Source organism: Artemia sp. Qi Xiang Cuo, chromosome 21 (genome assembly GCF_049724085.1).
Source record: "Artemia sp. Qi Xiang Cuo chromosome 21, ASM4972408v1, whole genome shotgun sequence".
In the NCBI taxonomy this organism is placed as follows: domain Eukaryota; kingdom Metazoa; phylum Arthropoda; class Branchiopoda; order Anostraca; family Artemiidae; genus Artemia; species Artemia sp. Qi Xiang Cuo.
The window spans coordinates 35,295,199-35,321,956 of NC_142814.1; the positions used below are offsets into that span (position 1 = coordinate 35,295,199).

Consider the following 26,758-nt stretch of genomic DNA (forward strand, 5'->3'; position numbering starts at 1 on the left):
TAGGTTTTGAAAGGTATCGTTTTCCAATGGCTCCTTTAAAATATTTCAATGCCATTGATAGACAGTACTTATGAATGAACCTGACAACCGAGTGCCCCCCCCCCTTCCTCTGAAGAAGCAAGGTAAGAAAGTTAGGGCCGACGGATCGTACTTATGCATGAGCTAGCAATAAGAACAGGATGAAATATTACATGAAGTATGTTTTGACAAGGAAACGCAGCTGTTTTGACCTATTTCATGACCTAATGTATATAAAAGTGCCAAAGGATTTTTTTTCTTTCTTTCTGGCATACATGGTTCGCATGTCCAGTTTATGGTTTTATTCAAAAAAAATTATGTTAATAGACCCCAAATATCGGTAAAACTGCACTTGGAAACTTGAAATAATCTAAATTTTCCGTGAGAAGAACCTACGTGACTGGGTTGACTGGGTTGACGACAAATACAAGCCCAGAAATTGACATTCATTTGAAGTTCGTCTTTCAAATCGCATGCATCTTGGTATAGACTACCAAATGCTTTTGAGTTATTTTGTATTAGATTTCGTGAGACAAATTAAACATTCTAGCAGTAATATATAACACCACAAGTCTGCTGCAGCTATCTCATATGCGACAGGATCTAAACAGGTTGTACTTTTTATTAGCACGTTCCTTGTTTTCAAGTTCTGGCGGAAGTTTTTATTAAATGATATAAGACGCATTCTGCACACAAATAAAAGACGTATAGAAGTTGTTTAATATTTTTTTATTTATTTCCGATACTATTTAAGGTCTTTGCTTTAATCATACCTTGATTCACAAGTACAGCAAGCAAATCAGATGTGGTCGGAGCCCATTCATTGCATGTGAAGCTTGTCAATTCTTCCAGTAAATTCGAACAGTTATAAATGACACTTTCATCAGAAGAAATCCCCATAAGGAAGAATAAGTAGTTGCATACGGAACACCAGGCACCGTTAAATGCAAATTCCTAAAAGCAATAGATTGCAATTATACAGGACCTTAGAAACAAAGCTTAGGCTAGAAATGTTTTTCTTTCAATGCTTATCTCTCGTAGGGATCAGAGCCATATCCAAGGCAGTACTGCGTATGTGTCCCCACACCGGAACTGCCCCCTCCTAAAAAATTTATCTGGCTCGCAAATCGCTCATAACACGCAGGTAAAAAGACTATAGGAGTAACCCCCCCCCCCAAAAAAAAAAAATCCCAAACGTAAATTGAAATTGACGTCATTACATTTTCTAAATATGGCAGATAAAGATAGAAAATAGCTTTTCACTCAAGGATTTCATAAAGAATTTTCCAATATAAAAGTTTTCCAGAGAAAAATAAAGAGAAATATTAAAACCTAAGACAAGTTTAGATGGAATGAATCTTAAAACGAATGGATACTAAAATGAATCATTAAGTCAATTAAAAATTAACAGATATTACAATAAATATACAAATGAAACACAAAGAAATTAAAATGAAGAGTCAAGTCAAACTTAAAACAAACAAAATTGTCACAAATGAGGGATGGGCTACAGCCCGCTCAACGCAAGAATTTAATTTGCAATTTTCTAAAACCAAAATTCATTTCAACCAATGTGTTTCTGTTCCCCATAACGTATAAAAAGCAAATCACTATAATCAATGTTTACGAATACCATAAATAAGAGCTGGGCTACCACCCCTTAAGCCCCAAAATGATTAGAGTGTCATTTACGCTTTAAGGAAAACAATATATATGGCAAACAATGTGTTTTTGACTAGTCAAAATATCAACAGCAAAAAAAAACAATAAATTAAAATACTAATCAAGCTTATCGGAAAGATAAAACTCCTTCTTCAAATAAATACATTTGTGACTTTTAGGTACTATCAGCACGTTAAATTTGTCAATGCTTTTCCTTTGATTCCATTCCACTCCGAAGGATAAAAAACTGAAATCTAAAGTTAAACTTTTAAAACAAAAATGGTAATTTTTGGAGCAAACTGCTTAGTTTGCGGAAGCAATATTCTGAAATGGTTGATCAATAAATGCATTTTCTATCCATTTGATGTAATTAAAAGGAAGAAAGTGTTCAAAAAAATTTACCATTAAAATAAACCATTCAAAAGTCTTACACAAAAGTACAAGGCAACATGTGTATTCTACAAATATACAATTTACTCAGTAATTTTTTTCAATCTGCTTCAGGCACGTAAGCACGAATGTGCTAATGCCCAGTGTAAAAACTCTTACCCTTAAGCATCGTGACAATTTAATACACAAAAATGACTTAAGGACCGAAAATTTTTTACCATTTATCATTGGTTATTTTAATCAACAAAGTTACAGAAGTGAACGAAAACTGTTTAGCGTTCTAAATCTAGGTCCAAGTTGAGCGATAGAGTTAGGTCTTCAAAACAGAAGAAAGGTCTCCATAGACCTTTTGTTAAATTTAGTCCTAAGTATTATAGACGCAATTGAGTCAGAACAAGTTAAGTCATTTTTGCTTCTTATTGACGAATGTTTCCCTGAAACTGATCTCCTCTGAGGCTGATTAAGGCTAATGAAACTAAATTGATTACTTAAAATATAGTGCCATATTAAAGACTCTTGGAAGTTTGAGCATTGTTCAACTTGTCAATTTAATGAAGATAAAAGAAAAGCTGTTGGCACAAAAATGGCGCAAATGGCACACTGGCCTTTAGAGGTTATGAGGGGGGCGGTAATTCCGCCCATATTTGAGATAGTTTTTTCGTTTTAAGTTTAACTTTTTCATTCGCTTAGTTTTTGAGTGTTTTGTTTAGTTTTTGTTAGTTTTGTTGGTTTTTAGTTTTTAGTTTTGTTTTAGTTTTTCTTAGTTTATATATAAACCCAACATTTGGTTTGCAATTAGAAGACATGAAAGGCTTTGGAACCTTCATTGGAAATTTGTTTTACATTTGGGCAAGATAAAAGAAGAAAATTTACATCAAAAACTTTGAATGAACTTTGTCAATGAACTCTCTCTGAAAATAATCTAGTGAATAATCGAGAAGCTCATTATTTTGTGAATGACTCGACAAGTTATTTATTTTGTTGCATATAAATATGCTAGTTTCAATTTTATTATTTTAGAATTTCTACTCAAGACGGTCACTGTATGTGTGATCAAAATATCTGGACTTTTGTACTTGTTTTTTCACTGTCTAAATAAATGGATTTATCCCTATTTGAAAGTTTATTTGTTCTAAATGATTAAAATAGTTATTTCCATTTCCATGTTTTCAAAACATAACAGAAATTCTAGCACATAAAAAAAAGAAAAAAAGAAGAAAGACAGAAAAAGTGCCGTACAAAAGGGAAAAAGAAGAAACCCTTTAATTAAAAAAAATGTTTTTTTACGGCTAAATTAGGCTAGTTTTTAATTTTTGGCGACATATCGTTTCCTACCAAATGACCCGTTTCTTGAAACTCATGATTTATTCTCCCTTTCTAACCATTAGACTAAATTATATAAGTCCAAAAAACATAAGGCAACCATATTTAGAGTTCCCCAACAGGGAAGACCGTTTGGGCCTATCTAGGGATGGAGTACTCCACTCTTTGTGCAGGTATGCTTGGGTATACATATGATGACGTTAAAAGACTAAATTGTATAAAAAAATATAAATCATGATCTCCATTATACAGAAGGTGCAGTGCTTTTCAACTGACGTAAATATTTTATTATGTCAAAATAATGCGTAGCCTATATTGATAAGCTGCACCTAGTTGGTTTAATAGATGAAATTTGTCGTCTAAAAAAAACGAGCAGAGCCATTGAGATTGACTGTAGAATTACCTTAATCTTCTTGCTGATGATTAATCTATGTAATTGCTTATCCGACGCATCATATACCTGCATGGCTTTCACATCATTCATCTCACTGGCAGGACAGACATGAGATATTCTAAGCGTATCTATAATTAGAGAGGGATTTATAATACTGGGACCTATACCAAATTATCTAATGATCATTTTTTAAGAAGAGCATAATCTAGACGGTAATTTGAATTTACCATACTCAAATAGAGTTTGAATAATTATGTATAAAAATATACCAGAGACCTAGACAATAATGATAGGGCTAGTACAAGCCTACGTACAATAGCCTATTTGTTTTAGATTGAATACAACACATTTTTCAAATAGAATTGGACTGTTTGATGATCAGTCTTGAATTATCTTTCAGAGCAAAAACATCTGTTTGAAATGTTTGAGCTTGATTCTTTGAGCTAAAAAATATAATTAATTATGAGGTGGAAAATGCAGAGATCAAAGAAAATTAAGACACAGTTAGTCAAAAACAGAGAATTTTCGGAAGTTTGTGGAGGAAGTTAGTGTTATCGATTGTACCCCGGGTTTTCTGAAGAGGAATACCCTAAAAGGCACTTGATAATTCAATGTCTTTTACTTTACCCATGTACGACAGTGTGCGTCCCATAAAGGAAATGAAAGTGAAGAAAAAGAAACCCAGTAAACCATGGATAACAAGTGAAATACTGGAAGAAAAAAGCGAAGGATCGAGCTTTATCAAGGATTAAATAAAAAAAAACAAGTTTTTTTTAACTGAAAGTGAGGAACGACGTTAAAGCTTAAAACGATGAGAAATTATTCCGTATATGAAAGGGGCTGTCCCCTCTTCAACGCCTCGCTCTTTACGCTAAAGTGTTTTTGTTTAAAAAAAATAGAATTGTGAGAAAGTGAAACTTTAGCGTAAAGAGCGAGGCGTTGAGGAGGGGACAGCCCCTTTCATACACGGAATAATTTCTGTTCGTTTTAAGTTTTAACGTCGTTCCTTACTTCCAGTTAAAAACATATTTTTTTTATTTAATTTTTGAACGTTTTTGAATTAATGCAGGTTTTGATTTTGGCTCACCGTACATGAATAATTAAAACAAAATTTGTATATTAATCTTACTTTTATTTGGTTAAATGGCTTTCTCGAAACTTGTTAAATTTTATTTACGAACGTTCTTATTAGTAATAAATATACGTAACTTACGAATTAACTTACGTAACGAACTTCCATATTCATAGATTTTTAATACGTATATTATGGGGTTCGCCCCCTATTGAATACCTTGCTCTTTAAGCTAAAGTTCGAATTTTGTTTCAATTCTTTAAAATTAAAGAAAAGTAAAAGAAAAGTTAAGAACTCCATTTAACAAAAAATGAGCAAAAATAAAATCAAATAATTTATCAAGTGTGAAACTACCACAAATCAGCATCCATAAATAAATGAAACCCAAAACAAATACAAATTACAATAATTAACCAAGTCAAACTCAAAACGAGCAGAAATTAGCATAAGTTGGGCGCAAAACCCCTATGCCTTCCCAAACCCAGAACAAAATTTGCACTTTACTGAAAAAATACAAATGAATGTGCATTGTCACTTTAATATACATATACTGATATTTAGTAATCAAAATGTTAATATTATTTGATTTATTAAAGTAATAAAAGTAAAAACATTTATATTTTTTTTCATTAAAGTGAAAATTTTGTTCTGGGCTTGGGAAGGCACAGGGGTTTTGCACCCAACTTATGTTAATTTCTGCTCGTTTTGAGTTTGACTTGGTTAATTATTGTAATTTCTGTTTGTCTTGGGTTTCATTTTTTTTTATCGATGCTGATTTGTGGTAGTTTCACACTTGATAGATTATTTGATTTGATTTTTGCTCATTTTTTGTTAAATGGAGTTCTTTACTTTTCTTTGAAAAACTTATTTTGTGGAAAAAGCTGTTTTTAATTAATTTCTGTTCTTTTTATATTGACATAGTCATTTCAGGGAAAAAGAAAATAATAATTTAAATCTTTTCGTTTTTTAAGACTTTATAGTTTGGCCTGCTATTTGTATGCTGGAGAAAAATTTTCAGCAATTTTGAATAACATACACCCTTTTAAAAATCTGGACACAAATGGTACTGTTTAATTTAGTTTCATACCTCCTCTAGTTGACCTGAAATGGAAAAATTGGTACCATTCGCAAAAAAATCTGTTTACTTTCTTTGATAGCTTGGATACACTTACACTATTTTGATTTGGTTAAATTTTAAGAGCAGAAGTAGCCCCGAAAGTCTGAACATAATACCCTCAATCGTTCTTAGGATACTGCTGAGATGCCTTATTGGGAATTAGCATTATCACAGTGCATGTTGGTTTAATCTTAAGGCAACATTTAGTTTTTAAACATGACTGTGACTTAGAAAAGAAGTGGCCTCAGTCTACACAGAATGGATAAGTTGATTTTCATTCACGATAACTATAGCCACACCCCGCAGTTCTAATACATCTGAATTTTGCCTGAAGGAGTTTTTTTTCGACACACTAATATTCAAAGATAAATGATGAATTTTGATACGGTATTCGAAGTTTTGTATACAGTAATTTTCGAGGAATAAAAACAAATACTAATTTTGATTATTAATTCTGCTAGAAAAACTTAGCTCTTAGATATTTCCACTATTCTGCAAGGATTCTGAAATGCCACAGCCATTTCGTTTTTACCTGATTTCTACTTCTCTTGATGAATAATGAAGAACACCAGCATCCAGCTAGCGACTCACAAAGATTCTACCTCATGAATAGGTAGAATATCTGGTAAATAAAAATTTGATTTGAGGAGGACTAAAATCTATTCTAAAAATCATATACAATAACTTTCTATTTAGACCTTATACACCCCCAGGGCATAACTTACAACCCTTTAATTGAGTGCTTTGAGGGGGTTTTCATCCTAAAAGACCAACTGTCAAGAACGTTCAAAAGTGTTGAGCAACACGGATATCTCAAAAATTTAATTGGATGTGTTTCGGACATTCGTGGGCGTGAGAGGGGTGTTAGTCGCTATCCACTCACTTTCAACTATTAAAAAAGGCACTAGTCCTTTCAATTTCCAATTGAATGAGCCCTTTTGAAGTTTTTACGACAACGCTTACAATAAAAACTTTACATGCCCCCAGAGCATAACTTACAAGCCTTACACTGAGGGCTCTGAGAAGGTTATCATCCTAAAAGACAAAATTTCCAGAACTTTCAACTACGTTGAACAAAATGGATATCTCAAAATTTTAATTCTATGTGTTTGGGAAAATGGTGGGCGTGAGAGGGGCGTTACTCGCTCTACAATCGCTTTCAACTATTAAAAAAGACACTAGCCCACTCAGTCTAAAATTCAATAATTGCTTTGTAAGTTCATACGACATCAATTTCAATAAAAACCTTATATATTCCTGGGGCAACAATTACGATTTTGGCCCAGGGGGCTGTGGGGGAGTGGTTGACATCCATAAAGATCTGAATTCCAAAACTTACATCTATGTTGCATAAAATGGATATCTAAAAATATTGATCGTATGTGTTCGGGGAAATTGTGATCATGAGAGGGGGGTTAGCTCCCCTTCAATCAATTTCGACTATTAAAAAGGGTACTTGTCCTTTGAATTTCAAATCGAATGAGCCCCTTTTCAAGTTTCTACGACAAAGATTTCAATAAGAACCTTATATGCCCCTAGGGCAGAACTTATAATCCTTGCCCTGAGGGTTGTGGGGGAGTGTCCTCCTCAAAAATATGTTTTCTATTTGGAAATCAACTACCCTGAATAAAATGGCTATCTCAAAATTTTTATTAGATGTGTTTGGGGGAATGATGGGTGTGGGGGAGGCTAGTTGCCCTCCAATCACTTTCGACTATTAAAAAGGGCACTAGCCCTTTTAATTTCCAGTCGAATGAGCTTTTATTGAAGTTTCTACGACAATGTCTTCTTTAAAAACCTTATATATCCCCAGGGCATAACTAGAAACCCTTGCCCTGAGGAATGTCGGGGAGTGTCCTCCTTAATAACATATTTTCTATTTGGAAATCAACTAGGCTGAACAAAATAGCTATATCAAAATTTTAATTTGATGTGTTTGGGGGAATGATGGGCGTGGGGGGGGGGGGGCTAGTTGCCCTCCAATCACCTTCGACTATTAAAAAGGGTACTCGCCCTTCGAATTTTCAATCTAATGAGCCATGTTTGAAGTTTCTACGTCAATGGCTTCTATATAGGCCTTATATGCCCCCAGGGCATAACTTAAAACCCTTATCCTGAGGGTTGTAGGGAAGTGTCCTCCTCAAAACTTATTTTCTATCTGGAAATCAACTACGCTGAACAAAATGGCTATCTCAAAGTTTTGATTGGATGTGTTTGGGGGAATGATGGGCGTGGGGGGGGGGGCTATTTTCCCACCAAACACATTCGACAAATAAAAAGGGCACAAGCCCTTTGAATTTCCAGTCGAATGAGCTTTTATTGAAGTTTCGAAGACAACGCCTTCTTTAAAAACCTAATATACCCCCAGGGCATAACTTAAAACACTTGCCCTGAGGGTTGTGGGGGATTGTCCTCCTCAAAAATATATTTTCTATCTGGAAATCAACTACGCTGAACAAAATGACTACCTCAAAATTTTGATTGTATTTGTTTGAGGGAATGATTGGCGTGGGGGTGCTAGTTGCCCTCCAATCACTTTCGACTATTCAAAAGGGTACTAGCCCTTTGAATTTCCAATCGAATGAGCCCTTTTGAAGTTTCTACGACAACACTTTCAATAAAAACTTTATATGCCCCCAGGGCATAACTTACAACCCTTGCACTGAGGGGGCTATCATCCTAAAAGACAATATTTCCAGAACTTTCAACTACGTTGATCAAAATGGATATCTCAAAATTTTAATTCGATGTGTTTGGGAAAATGGTGGACGTGAGAGGGGCGTTAGTCCCTATCCAATCACTTTCAACTATTAAAAAAGGCACTAGCCCTTTCAATTTCCAATTGAATGCGCCCTTTTGAAGTTTCTACGACAAAGCTTTCAATAAAAACTTTATATGCCCCCAGGGCATCTTACAACCCTTGCCCTGAGGGCTGTGTGGGGAAGGGGTTCTCTTCTTAATAGACCTAATTTTCAAAACTTTCAAATGCGTTGAATAAATGGCTATCTAAAAATTTTGATTGGATGTGCTTGGGGAAAAGGTGAGCGTGAGAGGGGGGTTAGTTGCCCTCAAATCACTTTCAACTATTAAAATTGTACTAGTCCTTTGAATTTCAAATCGAATGAGCCCTTTTTAAAGTTTCTACGACAAAGATTTCAATGAAAACCATATATACCCCCAGGGAATAACTTATAATCCTTGCCCAGAGGGTTGTGGGGGAGTGTCCTCCTATAAAATATGTTGACTATCTGGAAATCAACTACCCTGAACAAAATAGCTATCTCAAAATTTTGATTGGATGTGTTTGGGGGAATGATGGGCGTGGGGGGGGGCTATTTGCCCTCCAATCACTTTCGACTATTAAAAAGGGCACTAGCCATTCCAATTTCAAATTGAATGAGCCCTTTTCAAAGTTTCTACGACAACACCTTCTATAAAAACCTTATATGCCCCCAGGGCGTTACTTAAAATCCGTTCCCTCAGGGTCTTGAGGGAGTGTCCTCCTCAAAATTATATTTTCTCTCTGGAAATAAAATACGCTGAACAAAATAGACCTCTCAAAACGTTTATTGGCAGTATTTGGGAAAATAATGGGTGTGGGGGGGGGGGGGGGCTAGTTGCTCTCCAATCAATTTCGACTATTAAAAAGGGCACTAGCCACTCCAATTTCAAACCGAATGAGCCCTTTTCGAAGTTTCAACGACAAAACTTTCTATAAAAACCTTATATGCCCCCAGGACATAACTTAAAACCCTTGCCCTGAGGGTTGTGGGGGATTGTCCTCCTCAAAAACATATTTTCTATCTGGAAATCAACTACGCTGAACAAAATGGCTATTTCAAAATTTTGATTGTATGTCTTTGGGGGAATGATGGGCGTGGGGGGTGCTAGTTGCCCTCCAATCACTTTCGACTATTCAAAAGGGTACTAGCCCTTTGAATTTCAAATCGAATGAGCCCTTTTGAAGTTTCTACGACAACACTTTCAATAAAAACTTTATATGCCCCCAGGGCATAACTTAAAACCCTTGCACTTAGGGCTCTGGGGGGGTTATCTTTCTAAAAGACAAAATTTCCAGAACTTTCAACTACGTTGATCAAAATGGATATCTCAAAATTTTAATTCGATGTGTTTGGGAAAATGGTGGACGTGAGAGGGGCGTTAGTCGCTATCCAATCACTTTCAACTATTAAAAAAGGCAATAGCCAAATCAATTTCCTATTGAATGCGCCCTTATGAAGTTTCTACGACAACGCTTTCAATAAAAACTTTATAAGCCCCCAAGGCATCTTACAACCCTTGCCCTGAAGGCTGTGGGGGGAGGGGTTGTCATCCTTATAGACCTAATTTCCAAAACTTTCAACTGCGTTGAATAAAATGGCTATCTAAAAATTTTGATTGGATGTGTTTGGGGAAAAGGTGAGCGTGAGAGGGGGGTTAGTTGCCCTCAAATCACTTTCAACTATTAAAATTGGTACTAGTCCTTTGAATTTCAAATCGAATGAGCCCTTTTTCAAGTTTCTACGACAAAGATTTCAATAAAAACCTTATATATCCCCAGGGAATAACTTATAATCCTTGCCCTGAGGGTTGTGGGGGAGTGTCCTCCTCAAAAATATGTTTTCTATCTGGAAATCAACTACCCTAAACAAAATAGCTATCTCAAAATTTTGATTGGATGTGTTTGGGGGAATGATGGGTGTGGGGGGTGGCTAGTTTCCCTCCAATCACTTTCAACTATTAAAAAGGGCATTAGCCCTTTGAATTTCCAGTCGAATGAGCTTTTATTGAAGTTTCGAAGACAACACCTTCTTTAAAAACCTAATATACCCCCAGGGAATAACTTAAAACCCTTGCCCTGAGGGATGTGGGGGAGTGTCCTCCTCAAAAAAATCTTTTATATTTGGAAATCAACTACGCTGAAAAAAATGGCTATCTCAAAATTTTGATTGGACATCTTTGGGGGAATGGAGGGCGTGGGAGGCTAGTTGCCCTCCCATCACTTTCGACTATTAAAAAGGGTACCCGCCCTTTGAATCTCCAATCGAATGAGCCTGTTTTGAAGTTTCTAAGACAACGCCTTCAATAAAAACCTTATATGCCCCCAGGGCATAACTTAAAACCCTTGCCCTGATGGTTGTGGGGGAGTGTCCTCCTCAAAACATATTTTCTGTCAGGATATCAAGTACGCTGAACAAAATTGCTATCTCAAAATTTTTATTGGATGTGTTTGGGGGAATGATGGGTGTGGGGGGCTAGTTGCCCTCCAAACAATTTCGATTATTATAAAGGGACTAGCCCTTCTAATTTCTAATCAAATGAGCTTGTTTTGAAGTTTCTACGACAACACTTTCTATAAAAACCTAATATGCCCCCTGGCCAGAAGTTACAACCCTTGCCCTGAGGGTTGTGGGAGAGTGTCCTCCTCAAATCGTAATTTCTATCTGGGAATCAACTACGCTGAACAAAATGGCTATCTCAAAATTTTGGTTGGATGTGTTTGGGGGAATGATGGGTGTAGGGGGGGGCTAGTTGCCCTCCAATCTTTTTCAACTATTAAAAAGGGCACTGGCCCTTTGAATTTCCAGTCGAATGAGCTTTTATTGGAGTTTCTAAGACAACGCCTTCTTTAAAAACCTAATATACCCCCAGGGCATAACTTAAAACCCTCTCCCTGAGAGATGTGGGGGAGTGTCCTCCTCAAGTAAAAACCTTATATACCCCCAGGGAATAACTTATAATCCTTGCCCTGAGGGTTGTGGGGGACTGTCCTCCTCAAAAATATGTTTTCCATCTGGAAATCAACTACCCTCAACAAAATAGCTATCTCAAAATTTTGATTGGATGTGTTTGGGGGAATGATGGGTGTGGGGGGGGGGGATAGTTTCCCTCCAATCACTTTCAACTATTAAAAAGGGCATTAGCCCTTTGAATTTCCAGTCGAATGAGCTTTTATTGAAGTTTCGAAGACAACGCCTTCTTTAAAAACCTAATATACCCCCAGGGCATACCTTAAAACCCTTGCCCTGAGGGTTGTGGGGGAGTGTCCTCCTCAAAAACATATTTTATATTTGGAAATCAACTACGCTGAACAAAATGGCTATCTCAAAATTTTGATTGGATATCTTTGGGGGAATGGAGGGCGTGGGAGGCTAGTTGCTCTCCCATCACTTTCGACTATTAAAAAGGGTACCCGCCCTTTGAATCTCCAATCGAATGAGCCTGTTTTGAAGTTTCTAAGACAACACCTTCTATAAAAACCTTATATGCCCCCAGGGCATAACTTAAAACCCTTGCCCTGATGGTTGTGGGGGAGTGTCCTCTTCAAAACATATTTTCTGTCAGGATATCAAGTACGCTGAACAAAATGGCTATCTCAAAATTTTTATTGGATGTGTTTGGGGGAATGATGGGTGTGGGGGGGCTAGTTGCCCTCCAAACACTTTCGACTATTATAAAGGGACTAGCCCTTCTAATTTCCAATCGAATGAGCTTGTTTTGAAGTTTCTACGACAACGCCTTCTATAAAAACCTTATATGCCCCCAGGCCATAAGTTAAAACCCTTGCCCTGATGGTTGTGGGGGAGTGTCCTCCTCACAATCATATTTTCTATCTGGAAATCAAGTACGCTGAACAAAATTGCTATCTCAAAATTTTGATTGGATGTGTTTGGGGGAATGAAGGGTGTGGGGGGGGGCTAGTTGCCCTCCATTCTTTTTCGACTATTAAAAAGGGCACTGGCCCTTTGAATTTCCAGTCGAATGAGCTTTTATTGGAGTTTCTAAGACAACGCCTTCTTTAAAAACCTAATATACCCCCAAGGCATAACTTAAAACCCTCTCCCTGAGAGATGTGGGGGAGTGTCCTCCTCAAGAACATATTTTATATCTGGAAATCAACTACGCTGAACAAAATTACTATCTCAAAATTTTGATTGGATATCTTTGGGGGAATGAAGAGCGTGGGGGGGATAGTTGCCCTCCAATCACTTTCGACTATTAAAAAGGGTACTAGCCCTTTGAATCTCCAATCGAATGAGCATGTGTTGAAGTTTCTAAGACAACGCCTTCTCTAAAAACCCTATAAGCCCCCAGGGCATTACTTAAAACCCTTGGCCTGATGGTTGTGGGGGAGTGTCCTCCTCAAAAACATATTTTCTATCCGGATATCAAGTACACTGAACAAAACGGCTATCTCAAAATTTTGATTGGATGTGTTTGGGGGAATGATGGGCGTGGGGAGGGGGAGCTAGTTGCCCTCCAATCACTTTTGACTATCAAAAAGGCTACTAGCCCTTTGAATTTCCAATCGAATGAGCTTGTTTTGAAGTTTCTACGACAACGCCTTCTATAAAAACCTTATACGCCCCCAGGGCATAACTTAAAACCCTTGCCCTGAGAGTTGTGAGGGAGTGTCCTCCTCAAAACATATTTTCTATCTTGAAAACAACTATGCTGAACAAAACAACTACGCTGGGGAATGATAGGCGTGGGGGGGGGCTAGTTGCCCTCCAATCACTTTCGAATATTAAAAGGGCACTAGCCCTTTGAATTTAAAATCGAATGAGCCTGTTTTGAAATTTCTACGACAACGCCTTCTATAAAAACCTTATATGCCCCCAGGGCATAACTTAAAACCCTTACCCTGAGGGTTGTGGGGGAGTGTCCTCCTCAAAAAAATATTAAAAATAAAAATTTAAACTTGAACAAAATTTTTTCGAACTGTTATTTGAAATTTTTGAGTGGCCTCCAGCACCCCAATGAAGTTGACATCAGAGGGCCTTCTAGGAAATAAGTTCACTGGTCCACTAAAACCCAACAAATACCAACTATACAATTCACCATAAGCCTGCAGTTTGCTGGTATAGGACTTTTAGCATACATTTTTAAGGATTGAGGTAAAATCGTTGTATCGTATGTCCAATAAATATCTGTTAAATGTCGAATATACGCATGAAATGAGCTACTAAGGTAATCTCAGCTGAAGTTTCGTCATGCCAGCTGAGCCCCATTTTAAAGCTAACCCACTTCCGATACGGAGTTGGACAACGATTGTGTAGATTACCGGTCTGAGTGCCCGTGTTTGGGTCTTTCACAGCCAGCATTCAACAATGCTATTCAGGTGCGTATTAATTTTGAAGAACTCGTGTCCATCACACTTGAAACCCGTAAGATGAAAATGCTTTAACGTGGATTGAACATGGCTCCAAGTTTAGATGGATTGAACATGGAAAGCCTGAAAACAATTCTTGTCGAAACTGCTTAACCCTGTGCCTGAAAATAGGACTTGCTGCTCTGGTAGCAGGGTACCCGAAATAACGTACTGAGGAAACAGCTCTTTTCAAGCACTCAAACGAGGGACATGAAAACAGGTGGGCTTCGAGAGCCATCAACCTACTCACGAAAAACTTGAAAGTGTACTGTTTCTTCTGTTTTCTGAATGTCTAACTGTCCAGATAATTGATTATAAAGATAATCATCTCGTCAACACAATTCTAACAGAGCCTTTGGAGTTGAGAAAATGTTGTGTAAAATTCTCCAAAGCTCCTAAAACTTAACCCAAAGCTCAAAGAACTGAATAATACATATTAATTTTCTGACCGTAGTTCAATCAAAAGGCTGTATCACCCTCCCTAATCACCAGACTTAGCCCTTGCAAATTCTTTCTGTCCCCAGAAAATGAAATGATCATGTCATGATGGATTTTGGATGAATTGGAGACAATAAAACATGAAACAACCAGGCATATGAAGAGCCAAACTTCCGAAAACGTCTTCGACTGTGAACGTGCAGGTGGGACTAGAGATTGTAAAAAAATTAGTAATATTTTGAAAAGAATAAGATCGATGCCTACGTTTCGTAAAGTAAAGTTATTATGACATCAGTTCGTGTAACTACTGGAAAGACCTCGCATCTTGCAACCATAAACATTATAATGAGAAGTCGGCTATGTTATAAGCTATAATGTCAAACCTGCAATCAGAGGCAACGCTATAGCGTTGCCTATAGTAAAGGCCATAGGGCTCCAATGTTTTATTATTATTATATTTTTTTTAACAGAGGCACTTCATATGGAAGGGGTCGTCGTACAAACTTCAAAGGGGAATCATTCGATTGGAAATCGAGTGTTCTAGTGCCCTTTTTAAGAGTCAAAAGTGATCAGAGGGCAACAAGCCCCCCCCCCCGCACTATTCCCCCAAGTACATCTAATAAAAATTTGAAGTAGCTTTTTTGTTAAAAATAGTTCAAAGATCATATAACAAAAACTCCGGGTCGACAAAAGCCCCCAAGACCCAGGGGCAGGTGTTGTAAGTTATGCCCTGGGGGCATATATGGTCCCTATAGAAGGGATGCTTTTAAAAACTGTGGAGAGGACTCATTTGATTGAATATTAAAAGTTCTAGTTCACTTTTTAAGAGTCAAAAGTGATCAGAGGGAAACTGTCCCCCCCCCCTCTTTACGCCCTTTTTCCCCAAAAACATCCGATAAAAATTTTTAGATAGCCATTCTGCTAAAAATAGTTCAAAGATCATGTAACAAAAACTCCGGTGTCGACACAACCCCCCAGGGCCCGGGGGCAGGCGTGGTAAGTTATACCCTGGGGGACAAATATAGTTATAGAAGGGATGCTCGTTATAAACTTCAGAGAGGACTCATTTGATTGGAAATTAAAAGTTGTAGTTCATTTTATCAGAGTCAAAACATTGCAACTAGCCTCCCCCCCCCACACCCTTTTTTCCCCAAATGCATCAGATAAAAATTTTGAGATAGCCATTTTGATGAAAATAGTTCGAAAGTCAGATAACAAAAGCTTCGGTGTCGACACAGCCCCCAGGGCCCGGGGGCAAGCGGTGTCAGTACCCTGGGGGCATATAAGGTTCTTATGGAGGGGATGCATGTATAAACTTTAGAGAGGGTTCATTTGATCGGATATTTTAAGTTCTAGTTCACTTTTTAAGAATCAAAAGTGATCGGAGGGCAGCTAGCTCCCCTCCACGCCTTTTCTCCTCAGATGCACCAGATAAAAATTTTGAGATAGACATTTAGTTAAACATAGTTTAAAGGTCAGATAACAAAATTCTCCGGTGTCGACAAAACCCCCCAGCCCCCGGAGTCAGGCGTTGTAAGTTATGCCCTGGGAGCATATATGGTTCTTATGGAAGGGATGCTCATATAAACTTCAGAGAGGGCTCATTTGATTGGAAATTGAAAGTTGTAGTTCACTTTAAAAAGTCAAAAGTGATCAGAGGACAGCTAGCCTCCCACTCCCCACGCTCTTTTCCCCTCAGATGTATCAGATAAAAATTTTGAGATAGCCATTTTGTTCAAAATAGTTCAAAGGTCAGATAACAAAATTTTCAGTGACGATACAACCCCCAGAGCCCAGGGGCGAGCATTGTAAGTTATGTCCTGGGGTATATAGGGTTCTTGTGGAAGGAATACTCTAATAGACTTCAGGGAGGGTTCATTTGTTTGTATAGTGAAATTTCTACTTCACTTTTTAAGAGTCAAAAGAGATCGGGGGGCAACAAGCCCCCCCCCACGCCTTTTTTTACCCAAATGCATCAGATAGAAATTTGAGATAGCAATTTTGTTAAAAATAGTTAAATTGTTAGGTAACAAAACTCTGGTGTCGACACAATCCCCCAGGGCCTGGGGGCAGTCATTGTAAGTTATGCCCTGGGGGCATATATGGTTCTTATAGAAGGAATGCTAGTATAAACTTCAGAAAGTGCTCATTTGATCGGAAATTGAAAGTTCTAGTTCACTTTTCAGAGGCAACGCTCTCCAATGTTTTATTATTTTTTCCAAAGACACTTAATATGGAAGGGGTCGTCACGTAAACTTCGGAAGGGGCTCATTCGATTGGAAGTAGGAAGTTCTAGAGCCCATTTTAAGAGTCAAAAGAGATCGGAGGGCAACTAGCCCCCTACGCCCTTTTTTCCCAAATGCATCCGATAAAATTTTGAGATAGCCATTTTGTTAAAAATAGTTGAAAGATCATCTAACAAAAACTCCGGTGTCGACACCCCCCCCTCCCAGGGTCTGAAGGCATGCGTTGTAAGATATGCCATGGAGCCATATATGGTTCTTATCGAAGGGATGGTCGTATTAACTTCAGAGGGCTCATTGCAAGGCCGTCTCCAGGGGGAGGGGTTAGGGAGTTTGAACCTCCCTCCCGAAATGCTCGAGAAAATTGTTTTTTTTTCCACCATATTAAAAAAAGTGTGGGAAATGGGATGTATCTGTCCCCAGTTGTGCAAAATGAGCCTGTTAGTGTTTGTGGAAAGATGATTCAAGCTGATATTGTTGAAAGGGTAAACGAAAGTGTGTGCTATTCAGTTTTAGCGGATGAAACATCTGACATAAGAACCACAGAGCAGCTGTCCATTTGTGTTCGGTATGTTTCAAACAGAGCTTTGCGCGAAGATTTGATGGCCACCACAATATTAAAAACCTTGAAAAACCATGGTTTGGATTTGAACAAGCTTGTAAGACAGGGATATGACGGAGCAGCTGCTATGAGTGGGCGCCTGAGAGGCACTCAAGCTTGGATTAGACAGCAGTGTCCACGAGCAATTTATGTCCAATCTGGAGCACACACACTCAACCTGGCGATCGCTTCAGCTTGCTCCATTCCAGTCATAAAAACATGTTTTGGGACAATATCTCTGATCTGCAACTTTTTTGGCTCATCAGAATTCGACAATGTATGCCAGAATTTAGAAAAACTACTCACATTACCCTTTGTGAAACACGGTGGGTGGAGAGGCACGATGCTGTTAACTGCCTTGTGGAGCCCTATAAGCCAATTTTCGAAGCACTGGAAGAGCTTCAAGAAGGAAACGCGAGTGCTGAGACTTTCACAAAGGTTCAGCAGTTAGCAAGCTCAATGGAGCAAGGACAGTTTCTGACCAGTTTATTCGTAGCAAAAGAACTCTTTGGTCTTACGTTGCCGCTGTCTGAAGTTCTTCAAGCTTATGACTGTGACTTGGCGCTTGCATGCGACCACGTTGACACTGTGGTGCAGACAGTTGTGGGCCTACGCGAAGACGCAGATTCTTTGTTCAACTCGTTGTATTCAAAAATTGAAGATTTTGCCAGAAATCTGAAGATACAATTGACGTTTCCAAGAGTTGGTCATCGTCGAAACAACCACTATGACATCGGTTGACCGAAAGAACCGTACAGAGCTTCCATATACATTCCATTCATGGACTACTTCATGTCAGAACTCAAGGAGAGATTTACGGTGCATCGTGAAATTTTGACAACTTTAAGCGGCTTCATACCTGCAAACTTAGACAAAAGAAACTTGTCTGATGCAGAAATCAGTGAGAACACTGATATTTACTACGACCTTTTACCAGAGCCAGATGTCCTAAGCCACGAACTGATATTGTGGGAAACGAAGTAGCAGAACGTTAAAACAAAGAAAGACCAGTCTCGGCTTTTGCTGCACTTGATACGTACAATGCTGATTTCTTTCCAAACATCAGCCGCCTTCTTACAATTGTAGCTACTTGGCCTGTTTCAAATGCTACATCGGAAAGGACTTTCTCTACCTTGCGACGGCTTAAGACATGGCTACAAAATGCAACCGGTGAAGAACGTTTGACAGGTCTAGTGTTACTGTCAGTGCACAGGGATGTTGCTATTGACACTGATACAGTTATTGACATGTTCGGAACTCAAAAAACACGTCGAATTGATTTTGGTCTGTGAATTCATTTTGTAACTATTACGTTTCTTAACTTCAATATAAAGTATTTTATGTTCCTATACTATTGTCTTTTTTTACCGTTAGAAATGGATTAGGTCCGACCCGAAAAGACCCCCCCCCCCGAAATAATTTCCTGGATACAGCCTTGGCTCATTTGATTGAATATTGAAAATTTCAGTTCAGTTTTTAAGAGTCAAAAGAGATCGGAGGGCAACTAGCCCCCCACGCCCCTTTTTTCTCAAATGCATCCCATAAAAATTTTGAGATAGCCATTTTGTTAAAATACTTTAAAGGTCAGATAACAAAAAACTCTGGTGTCCATAAAACCTCTCAGGGCCTGGGGGCAGGCGTTGTAACTTATGCCCTGGGGCATATATGGTTCTTATGGAAGGGATGCTCGAATAAACTTCAGAGAGGGCTCATTTGAATGGAAATTGAAAGTTCTAGCTATTTTTTTAAGAGTCAAATGAGATCGGAGGGCAACTAGTCCCCCCCCGCCCTTTTTTCCACAAACCATTCCGATACAAATTTAGAAATAGCCATTTCTTTTAAAATAGTTCAAAAGTTACATAACAAAAACTACTGTGTCAACAAAACCCCCACCCCTAGGGCCCAGTGGCAGGCCTTGCAAGTTATGTCCATGGGGCATATATGGCTCTTATGAAAGGGATGCTCGTATAAACTTCAGGGAGGTCTCATTCGATTGGAAACTAAAAGTTCTAGTTCACTTTTCAAGAGTCAAAAGAGATCAGAGGGCAACTAGCACCTTTCCCCTCCACGCCCTTTCCCCCCCCCCCCAAACCCATCCAAAGCACCGGCAGAAAATTTTCCGAGGGGGGGGGGGGGCAAAATAGCAGTGGTGGTTGGGTGACAGGGAATATATTTCAGGATATTTTTTTGTAGGAGAAGAAGTTTATTTTTACATACTTTTAGGAAAAAAAACTCTCAAATAACAACAATTAAATTGCATGCAAAATGAAACAAAATACAGTAACTTTTAAACAACGAGGATTCCTGGCAAGGGATCACTTTATTTAATCAATAATATATTTAATTATTATGCATTTAATCTTAATGGAAAATCAGATTCAAACCAAAATTACAGAATAATTTATTGCTTACGTAGATTATAACAGATGTAGACTGATCTTCGTGCAATTTCCTACTCCTTAGAATAGTTTACAGAAAGAGTAGATAAACTCAAAAATCATCCTGCCTGCATAGATACCACGTTTTGATTTTATACCGGCCATGTAAAATGTACCTCTTTCATAACAGGACAATTCTCCGCGTCGAACTTAAATCCTTTATATATTCAGACATTTAAAAAAATTACAGAATAGCGAAAGAAAAACAAAATTTAAACTTACTATCCAGCTGTCAAATTGACGCTCTTTCTTTTTACTAGCCTATTTAACTAAATGAAACGAACAGGTTAAAAAAAATCGTCACAGGAGAATCTTATGATATTATTTGTGATAAAAAACTGGAAGTAAAAAGTGACTTGGGCCAATATTCACCAAAACTAAAAATGGAATTATCTTGACAATTGCTAGACCGACAGTATTGGCTTTTTATGCTAATTCTAAATATATAAAAAAAATTATTTCAGTTTATTGTTACCCACCCAAAACTAAAAATTTGAGAAAATTTGCCTGATTTTTGAAAAAAGGGGGAACACCCCCTGAAAAGTGAGCGATCTTACCGAAAATTCCTAGGATAGATACATCATATCAGAGAACCCTACCATAGAGGTTTCAAGCTCCAATCTTCAAAATGTGGAGTTTCGCATTTTTTTTTTTTTCAGAAGAAATATCGTCGATGCAGGTTTATTTGTTTTGCTTCTTCCCAGGGGTGATTGTATAAAAGCGAAGGTCCAAGATAATTGGGAGGGAGCTCATTCAAAAGTAAATTGAAAGCTCTTTTTTAAGTGACCATACTGGTTGGGCCATGGAAAAGTCTAGTTTTCAGCCATTTTAGGGCACAAAACTACGACTTTACCTCAAAGAGGACGCATTTGCAATCAATTTGAAATTCTGAGAAGCTAATTGATTTAAAAGATCAATAACTATATTTTACACTTCCCAGTTGTAAAAGTAGCAATGCCACACGGTGGCAGTACTGGATTCAACCAAGTTGATTCGCTTTATTTGTAATGAAATTAGGCTACGTTTGGTGATCTCTAATTGCGTATCCGCTATAATGAGGGGGGAGCGAGTTATTGTTTAGATGGGGATAGGGTTGATCTCTAAAAAAGTACATTTTAACGGACACACTACTTGCTCTTCATGAGGCTTCATAAAAGTTTCGAAAGAGGTAGGGGGAAATCGGACTTAACTAAAATGTTTGTCCATACTGCTAAAATACTCGTATTAAATTCCCTTATCTATCAGGACAGAGGGGGGAAAGACAAGACAGGCCATCATCAGCCCCACCAGGAAATTTCTTTGGGGTGGCAAACACTGCTAGGAGCTTAGTTTTCAGCAATTTCAAATGGTAATATTTTTCTTTTTCTATTTATATGAAGTACTTCAATGTATTTAAACAAATGTATGTAATATATTTATCGATAAGAAAATTCTAAAGTAGAGGTTGTGATGGCCTTAGTTATGTAAAAGATCAAAAGTCTTTTTCTTCCTTAGCTCCTTACTCTTTACTGTGACGGGTAGCTTTTGTCCAAATTGTTAAAGAAAATTCGCAATTGGAAAAAAAGATTTTTCAAAGCACTCAAAAACTTTTGTTTAAAGAGCAAGGTGTTGAGAAGGGGGCAGTCCCCCTTCTATACAAAGTAATTTCAATTTGTTGTTCAATTTTAAACTTGCTCCTTACTTTAGTTGAAAAACATTTTCTATCTGTTTAATTACATTTCAAGAAACTGTAAAGAATTATGAACACAATACTTTTGGTAACGCAGAAAAAACATCATTATTTCAATGATCTCTGTCTGGATGTTGATGGCTAATCAAACAGTTCATGGAAACAAACTGTAAGCAAGGAGAAATTATGACGTATATGCGAGGGGTTGTCCCCTCATCAACACCTCGCTCTTTAAATTTTGTCCCAATTCTTTAAAAACGACTCCTGAAACACAAGGTTCGTTTAATTAGAACAATACGTAACTTTTTTTAAAGTGCCGAAAAACTGTAGCCGGAAGATCGAGGTGTTGAAGAGGGGGTAACCCCACTCATATACGTAATAATTTCTGTTAATTGTAAGTTTTAATGCTGCTCCTTACTTTCAGTTGAAAAATCTTGTTTTTTTTAATTTAATGATGCTTAGAGACAAACATTTTCCTAAAGGCAAGTCCCTACTGAGTCATCTTCTCAGTAGGGGCCCTCTCCAGGACACTCAGCGCGTCCCCAGGTGGCGGATAGGGGAACGTCTTACAGATATGTAGGGTACCTCCATAAAGGGAGGCGCGGACCAAGGGGAGACCTAGCCCCTTTGGGGTCCAGTCCATAATTGAAAAGGGGGTACCCTCATCCGGGGGTCATAAATACAGGTGGAAGAGGAAGAAGGCCTCTCTGACGCACACTGAGAAGGGCCCACCGGTGTGTGGACACGTCCCGCTAGTTGCGAAACTTCTTCCAGCAATGGGTTTGGTAAATTGTATGGTACTGCAGGATACCAGCGTGGGAGGATCCTCTCCAGGAGAACAACTGCGAAAGAGCGGAAGATCCAGACTTGGACAACGGCCTCTGCAAGTTGGGTGGGCACCGGGGAATTCCGGCCCCCCGGTCAGGGACTGGCGTCCCTGCCCCTAACCGAGCCAAGGAAACCGGTTGGGCAGTGGCCTCGCAAGTCAATCCCGTAGAAAAAGAATATGCCAAAGAAACGTCAGTGAAAAGCCTCGGATCAAATCCCAATATGGAGACGACCCATGCATGCCCCTCGGCCAGATTTCTCAACGCGAATAAACAAGTACGAATCGGATTTTGGAATATAAGGACCATGTCGGCTCTTTCAAAAACTGAACAAGTTCTACAAGAGTGCGAAAACTTTCGGCTAGACATCCTCGCAGTGAAGAAATATCTTGCGCCGATCTGATATTCACACTGCGCACCATGCTTGAAGAATCAAACGAGTGGAGACAACGTCTATATCTATTGCTCATCGACTTTGAAAAAGCGTTCGACTGAATAGACCGCCCAATACTATGAAGGGTCCTGATCTTCTACAGTATTCCTGAAAAGCTGATTCGCCTTATCATAGCAATGTACGAAGACATGGAATGCTGCGTAAGAACCTCCGAAGGAAATACAAACGCCATTACGCAAACCAGCCTGATGTCGCTGATGTAGTCAGGCAACGAAGATGGTGCTATCTTGGCCATGTTATCCGTATGCCAGGATCGAGACTACCGAATAAGGTTCTCCAGTGGCAACCAGACGACAAGCGTCGACGAGCAAGGCCCTTCATGCATCCTTAATCCCAGAGTGGGAGGACATCTACGCCGCAGCTCATTTGCGGGATGATTGGAGACTGTTAACGGAACGCCCTGTGTGCCTCAGGAGGTACAGGAGGAGCTAAGGTCTAAGGTAAGGTCATTAGAAAAAGTATGTCAATTAATGTAAAAGTTTTAAAAAAATTACAAAAGTAAGTAATTACAAAAAAATGCAGAAAACAATAGCCTACTTACAAAAACTACGATATAAACTCCCAGCAGTCAGTTCTGTTGAACAATGCCGAAGCGTTGGACGGATATTTAAAAAAATATTGACAGTTTTGAACTTGGTTATCAAACACCAGAATATATAATGCCTTTAGACAACTCAGTATTTATAAAAAGTAACGCATTATCAAAGTAGTTTGTTCAAAGTAAAACATTAAGAATTACATGAAGAAAATCAAATAAAAAATTTCTATTCAATATTTTTAATTTATTTTGAATACCAAAAACCAATATATTTGACGCTTTATACTTCCTAACTGTAAAAAATTTAATCTTTTTCAAAGTGACAACTAGGTAAATACAATCACTCCTGGAAAAAAAAATGATAATAAAAGAAAAAAACGTATCCATTCAGGGGGAAAAATTCACAGCATTCTGTTCAGGGGAAACATTTCTGATTATTGTGGCTTCATATATCAGCTCAAGGGTACTCTTGCAATGCAAGCAAAAGTTGACGGCATATTTTTACCGAAATTACCCCTTATAAAGTTGTTTTATATAATTATACTAACTTTCTTGTGCACTAATAACTGCACTAATTACTAATTAACAAATACACATTTAAGATCACCATAAAAGCTGATTCTTATATTTAATTAAATAAAAAAAACAAATTTTTTTAAACTGAAAGTAAGGAGTGACATTAAAACTTAAAACGAACAGAAATTATTCCGTATATGAAAGGGGCTGTCCCCTCCTCAACGCCTCACTCTTTACGCTAAAGTTTTTTATTGTTTTAAAAAATAAAGTTGTGAGACAGAGTCAAACTTTAGCGTAAAGATCGAGGCGTTGAACATATTTTGCCATAGAGGGATAAATGAAACCCAAAACGAACATAGATTAAATAAACAATCATAGCAAACAAACAATAGTTACTAATATAAATGAGTAAATGAATCTTAAAACGAGTGAAACTTAAACTTAATATGCAAATCCAGCTTGAAATAAACACAAATCTCTACAAAGAAGAGTTTGGGTTTTGCCTCCTTCTTTCACTGTAAAAGTCTAAATCCTACAGCGTCATTGGCGCTTAACTGAAAACGCATTATATTATAAATGTTTTTTTTGTACTTATTACGACATTGAAAATAAACATAAAAATTACAGTAAAATTAAATTTTGAACTGATGTGCTTTCAGCAATTAGAATCATTATGTAAAAAATATTCATTTTAATTTTATTTGTTCTTTCCAAAACTGTTCAAGACAAATACAGCTTCACTACAAACAGGAGTTTGGATACTGCCCCCTTCCCTAACTACAAAAGTCTACAGCCCCCCACGACATTGGTGCTTCACAGAAAACGAATTGTATTGCAAATGTTTTCTTTCCAGTTATTGCAGCATTGAAAATGAAAATAAAATTACAGTAAAATAAAATCTTGAACGGTGATCTTTCAACAATTAAAAGCATTACAAATCAAACATTCAGTTTGATTTTATTTGTACTTTTCAAGACTGTTCAAGACATATAGTTTTCAATAAAGCGCCAATGACGCAGTAGGTTTTAGACTTTTACAGTAGGCCTACAAGAAGGAGACAAAACCCAAACTCTTCTTTGTAGAGATTTTTGTTCGTTTCAAGCTGGGTTTATATATTCAATTTAAGTTTCACTTGTTTTAAAATTTATTTACTCTTTCATATTAGTAACTATTGTTTTGTGTTTACTGTGATTATTAATTAAGCTTCTGTCCGTTTTGCGTTTAATTTATGATTTAATAGCCAAATATTTTTGTTGGTTGTAAGGTTGATTTGCATATTCAACTCACACTTTACTCGTTCTGAGATTTATTTATTCATTTATGTTAGTATCTGTTGTATGTTTTTTTGCTATGATTGTTTATTTAATTTCTGTTCGTTTTGGGTTTCATTTATTCTTTAACAGTAATTTCTGGCTGTTTTGAGTTTGAGTTATTGTAAGTTGAGTTTGAGTTATTTCTTTTGATCTGAAGTTTAATACGGCCTTTACTTTTCTTTAGAAAACTTCTTTTTCGGAAAGTTTTTTTAATTAATAAAGGAAAAACACACATGGGCTTAACCTACCAGAAGACTCGCGTGATACAAAAAAGGTTTTGTCACGCCCTTTACACGATAAATGCAAGAAAATGTAAGTGGAAGCCATCCCCCCAATCCTCTCTGGACCTATAAGAAATGCCAAATAAACAAATAATCCACCAACTGATCAAGATTATACATAGTTTTAGAAAGACTATAGAACATAGTGCAGATACATACACAATTTTAAACAAAACTTTTTGTGGGTGTCTCAGACTTTTATATTATTATGTACCATTGACTAAGGAGTTCCATACGAGATAAAAACATATACTGACGTTAGAAGCCAAAATACTGCTTAGTTTCCAATTTATAATAATAAAAACCTATCATTTCCATGCCATTTGCATCTGAAAACAAAACATTTGAGCTTTTTAAACCCAAACGATATCACAAAGCATCTATAAACACAGCCAATGCTGTTTATATTGACAAGTCAAGAAGCGTACCTTGGTGAAATAATGACATGAGCCTATTCTCATCAAATAGGGCAGGCCAACCGACCTTACTCGGATTGATAGCTCCTATTATTTTGCAATCGGAGGATGATGTTTTACCGCTAGTTCCTGGAAAACGAAATACTTTAATCATTCTAGAGAAATAAATAGCTCATATGACTTAAACCTCTAGCTATACAAATCCCTGAAGATAGAAGTGATAGTACGAGGGGAATCTTCTCCCCCAGACTGGTCCTAAGGACCCCACCTGTCAGAAAGCTTAACTTGGCCTAAAAGACTTGGTTTCCATCCTTGGACCCTCCAGCGCACAAGGTCAAATCCTCTGATTCTTCTAATCTATGAACTGGGTGCATACGAATATACATGGAAGGGTCTTTCAAAGACCCTTCCCCCTCTAGGAAAAACTTAGAAATGTGAGCCTAGTGTGTCTTTTTAGGCACCATAATATCCCACAAAAAAATTACTTCTCCCGAAAGGCTGGACCAGTTTACGCTTGAAGTTATACAACTTATTTTGTCTTACATAGAGGGGGAGGGAATAGCCTGGTCTACCAAATTATACCAAATAGCCTACTTTAGATAAGTCAATTCAGATTGAATTTGACTTCTAACCTTTGATCCACGAGGCGATAAAACCATTTACTACCTGTAAAAGCTGAGTATTGAACGATCTACTCTTTCATAAAGCAGGTCGTCCCCGAACAAGATGGGAGGATGTCGTAAGTGAAGATTTAAGGGAAATAGAAATTTTTGGGAGTGTAAAGAGGGAGGCTTTGAGTAGAATAGGATGGCGGAGGAACGTGCTCAGCTGTGATGGCCTCAAGCGACTTGGTGCTGCTGTGCGTTATTAGTAGTAGTAATAACAGCAATAGTACT

General features: G+C 37.7%; 1 protein-coding gene across 1 annotated transcript; it reads right to left on the bottom strand.

Moving 5' to 3' along the window:
* Positions 1-738: 738 nt before the first annotated feature.
* On the bottom strand, positions 739-25,987 carry LOC148939487 (uncharacterized). Its single transcript, XM_089106724.1, has 3 exons — positions 25,875-25,987; positions 3,797-3,915; positions 739-972 (listed from the first exon to the last, which is right to left on the bottom strand). The coding sequence occupies exons 1-3, from the start codon at positions 25,891-25,893 to the stop codon at positions 748-750; spliced, it is 363 nt and encodes a 120-aa protein (XP_088962850.1). The 5' UTR covers positions 25,894-25,987; the 3' UTR covers positions 739-747.
* Positions 25,988-26,758: the final 771 nt, after the last annotated feature.

Bases quoted from the DNA above. Each gene is read 5' to 3' on its own strand.
- LOC148939487 (XM_089106724.1), bottom strand. The intron at 973-3,796 runs GTAATTCTACAG...TATTGCTTTTAG, and splicing joins TCATCAGCAAGAAGATTAAG to GAATTTGCATTTAACGGTGC.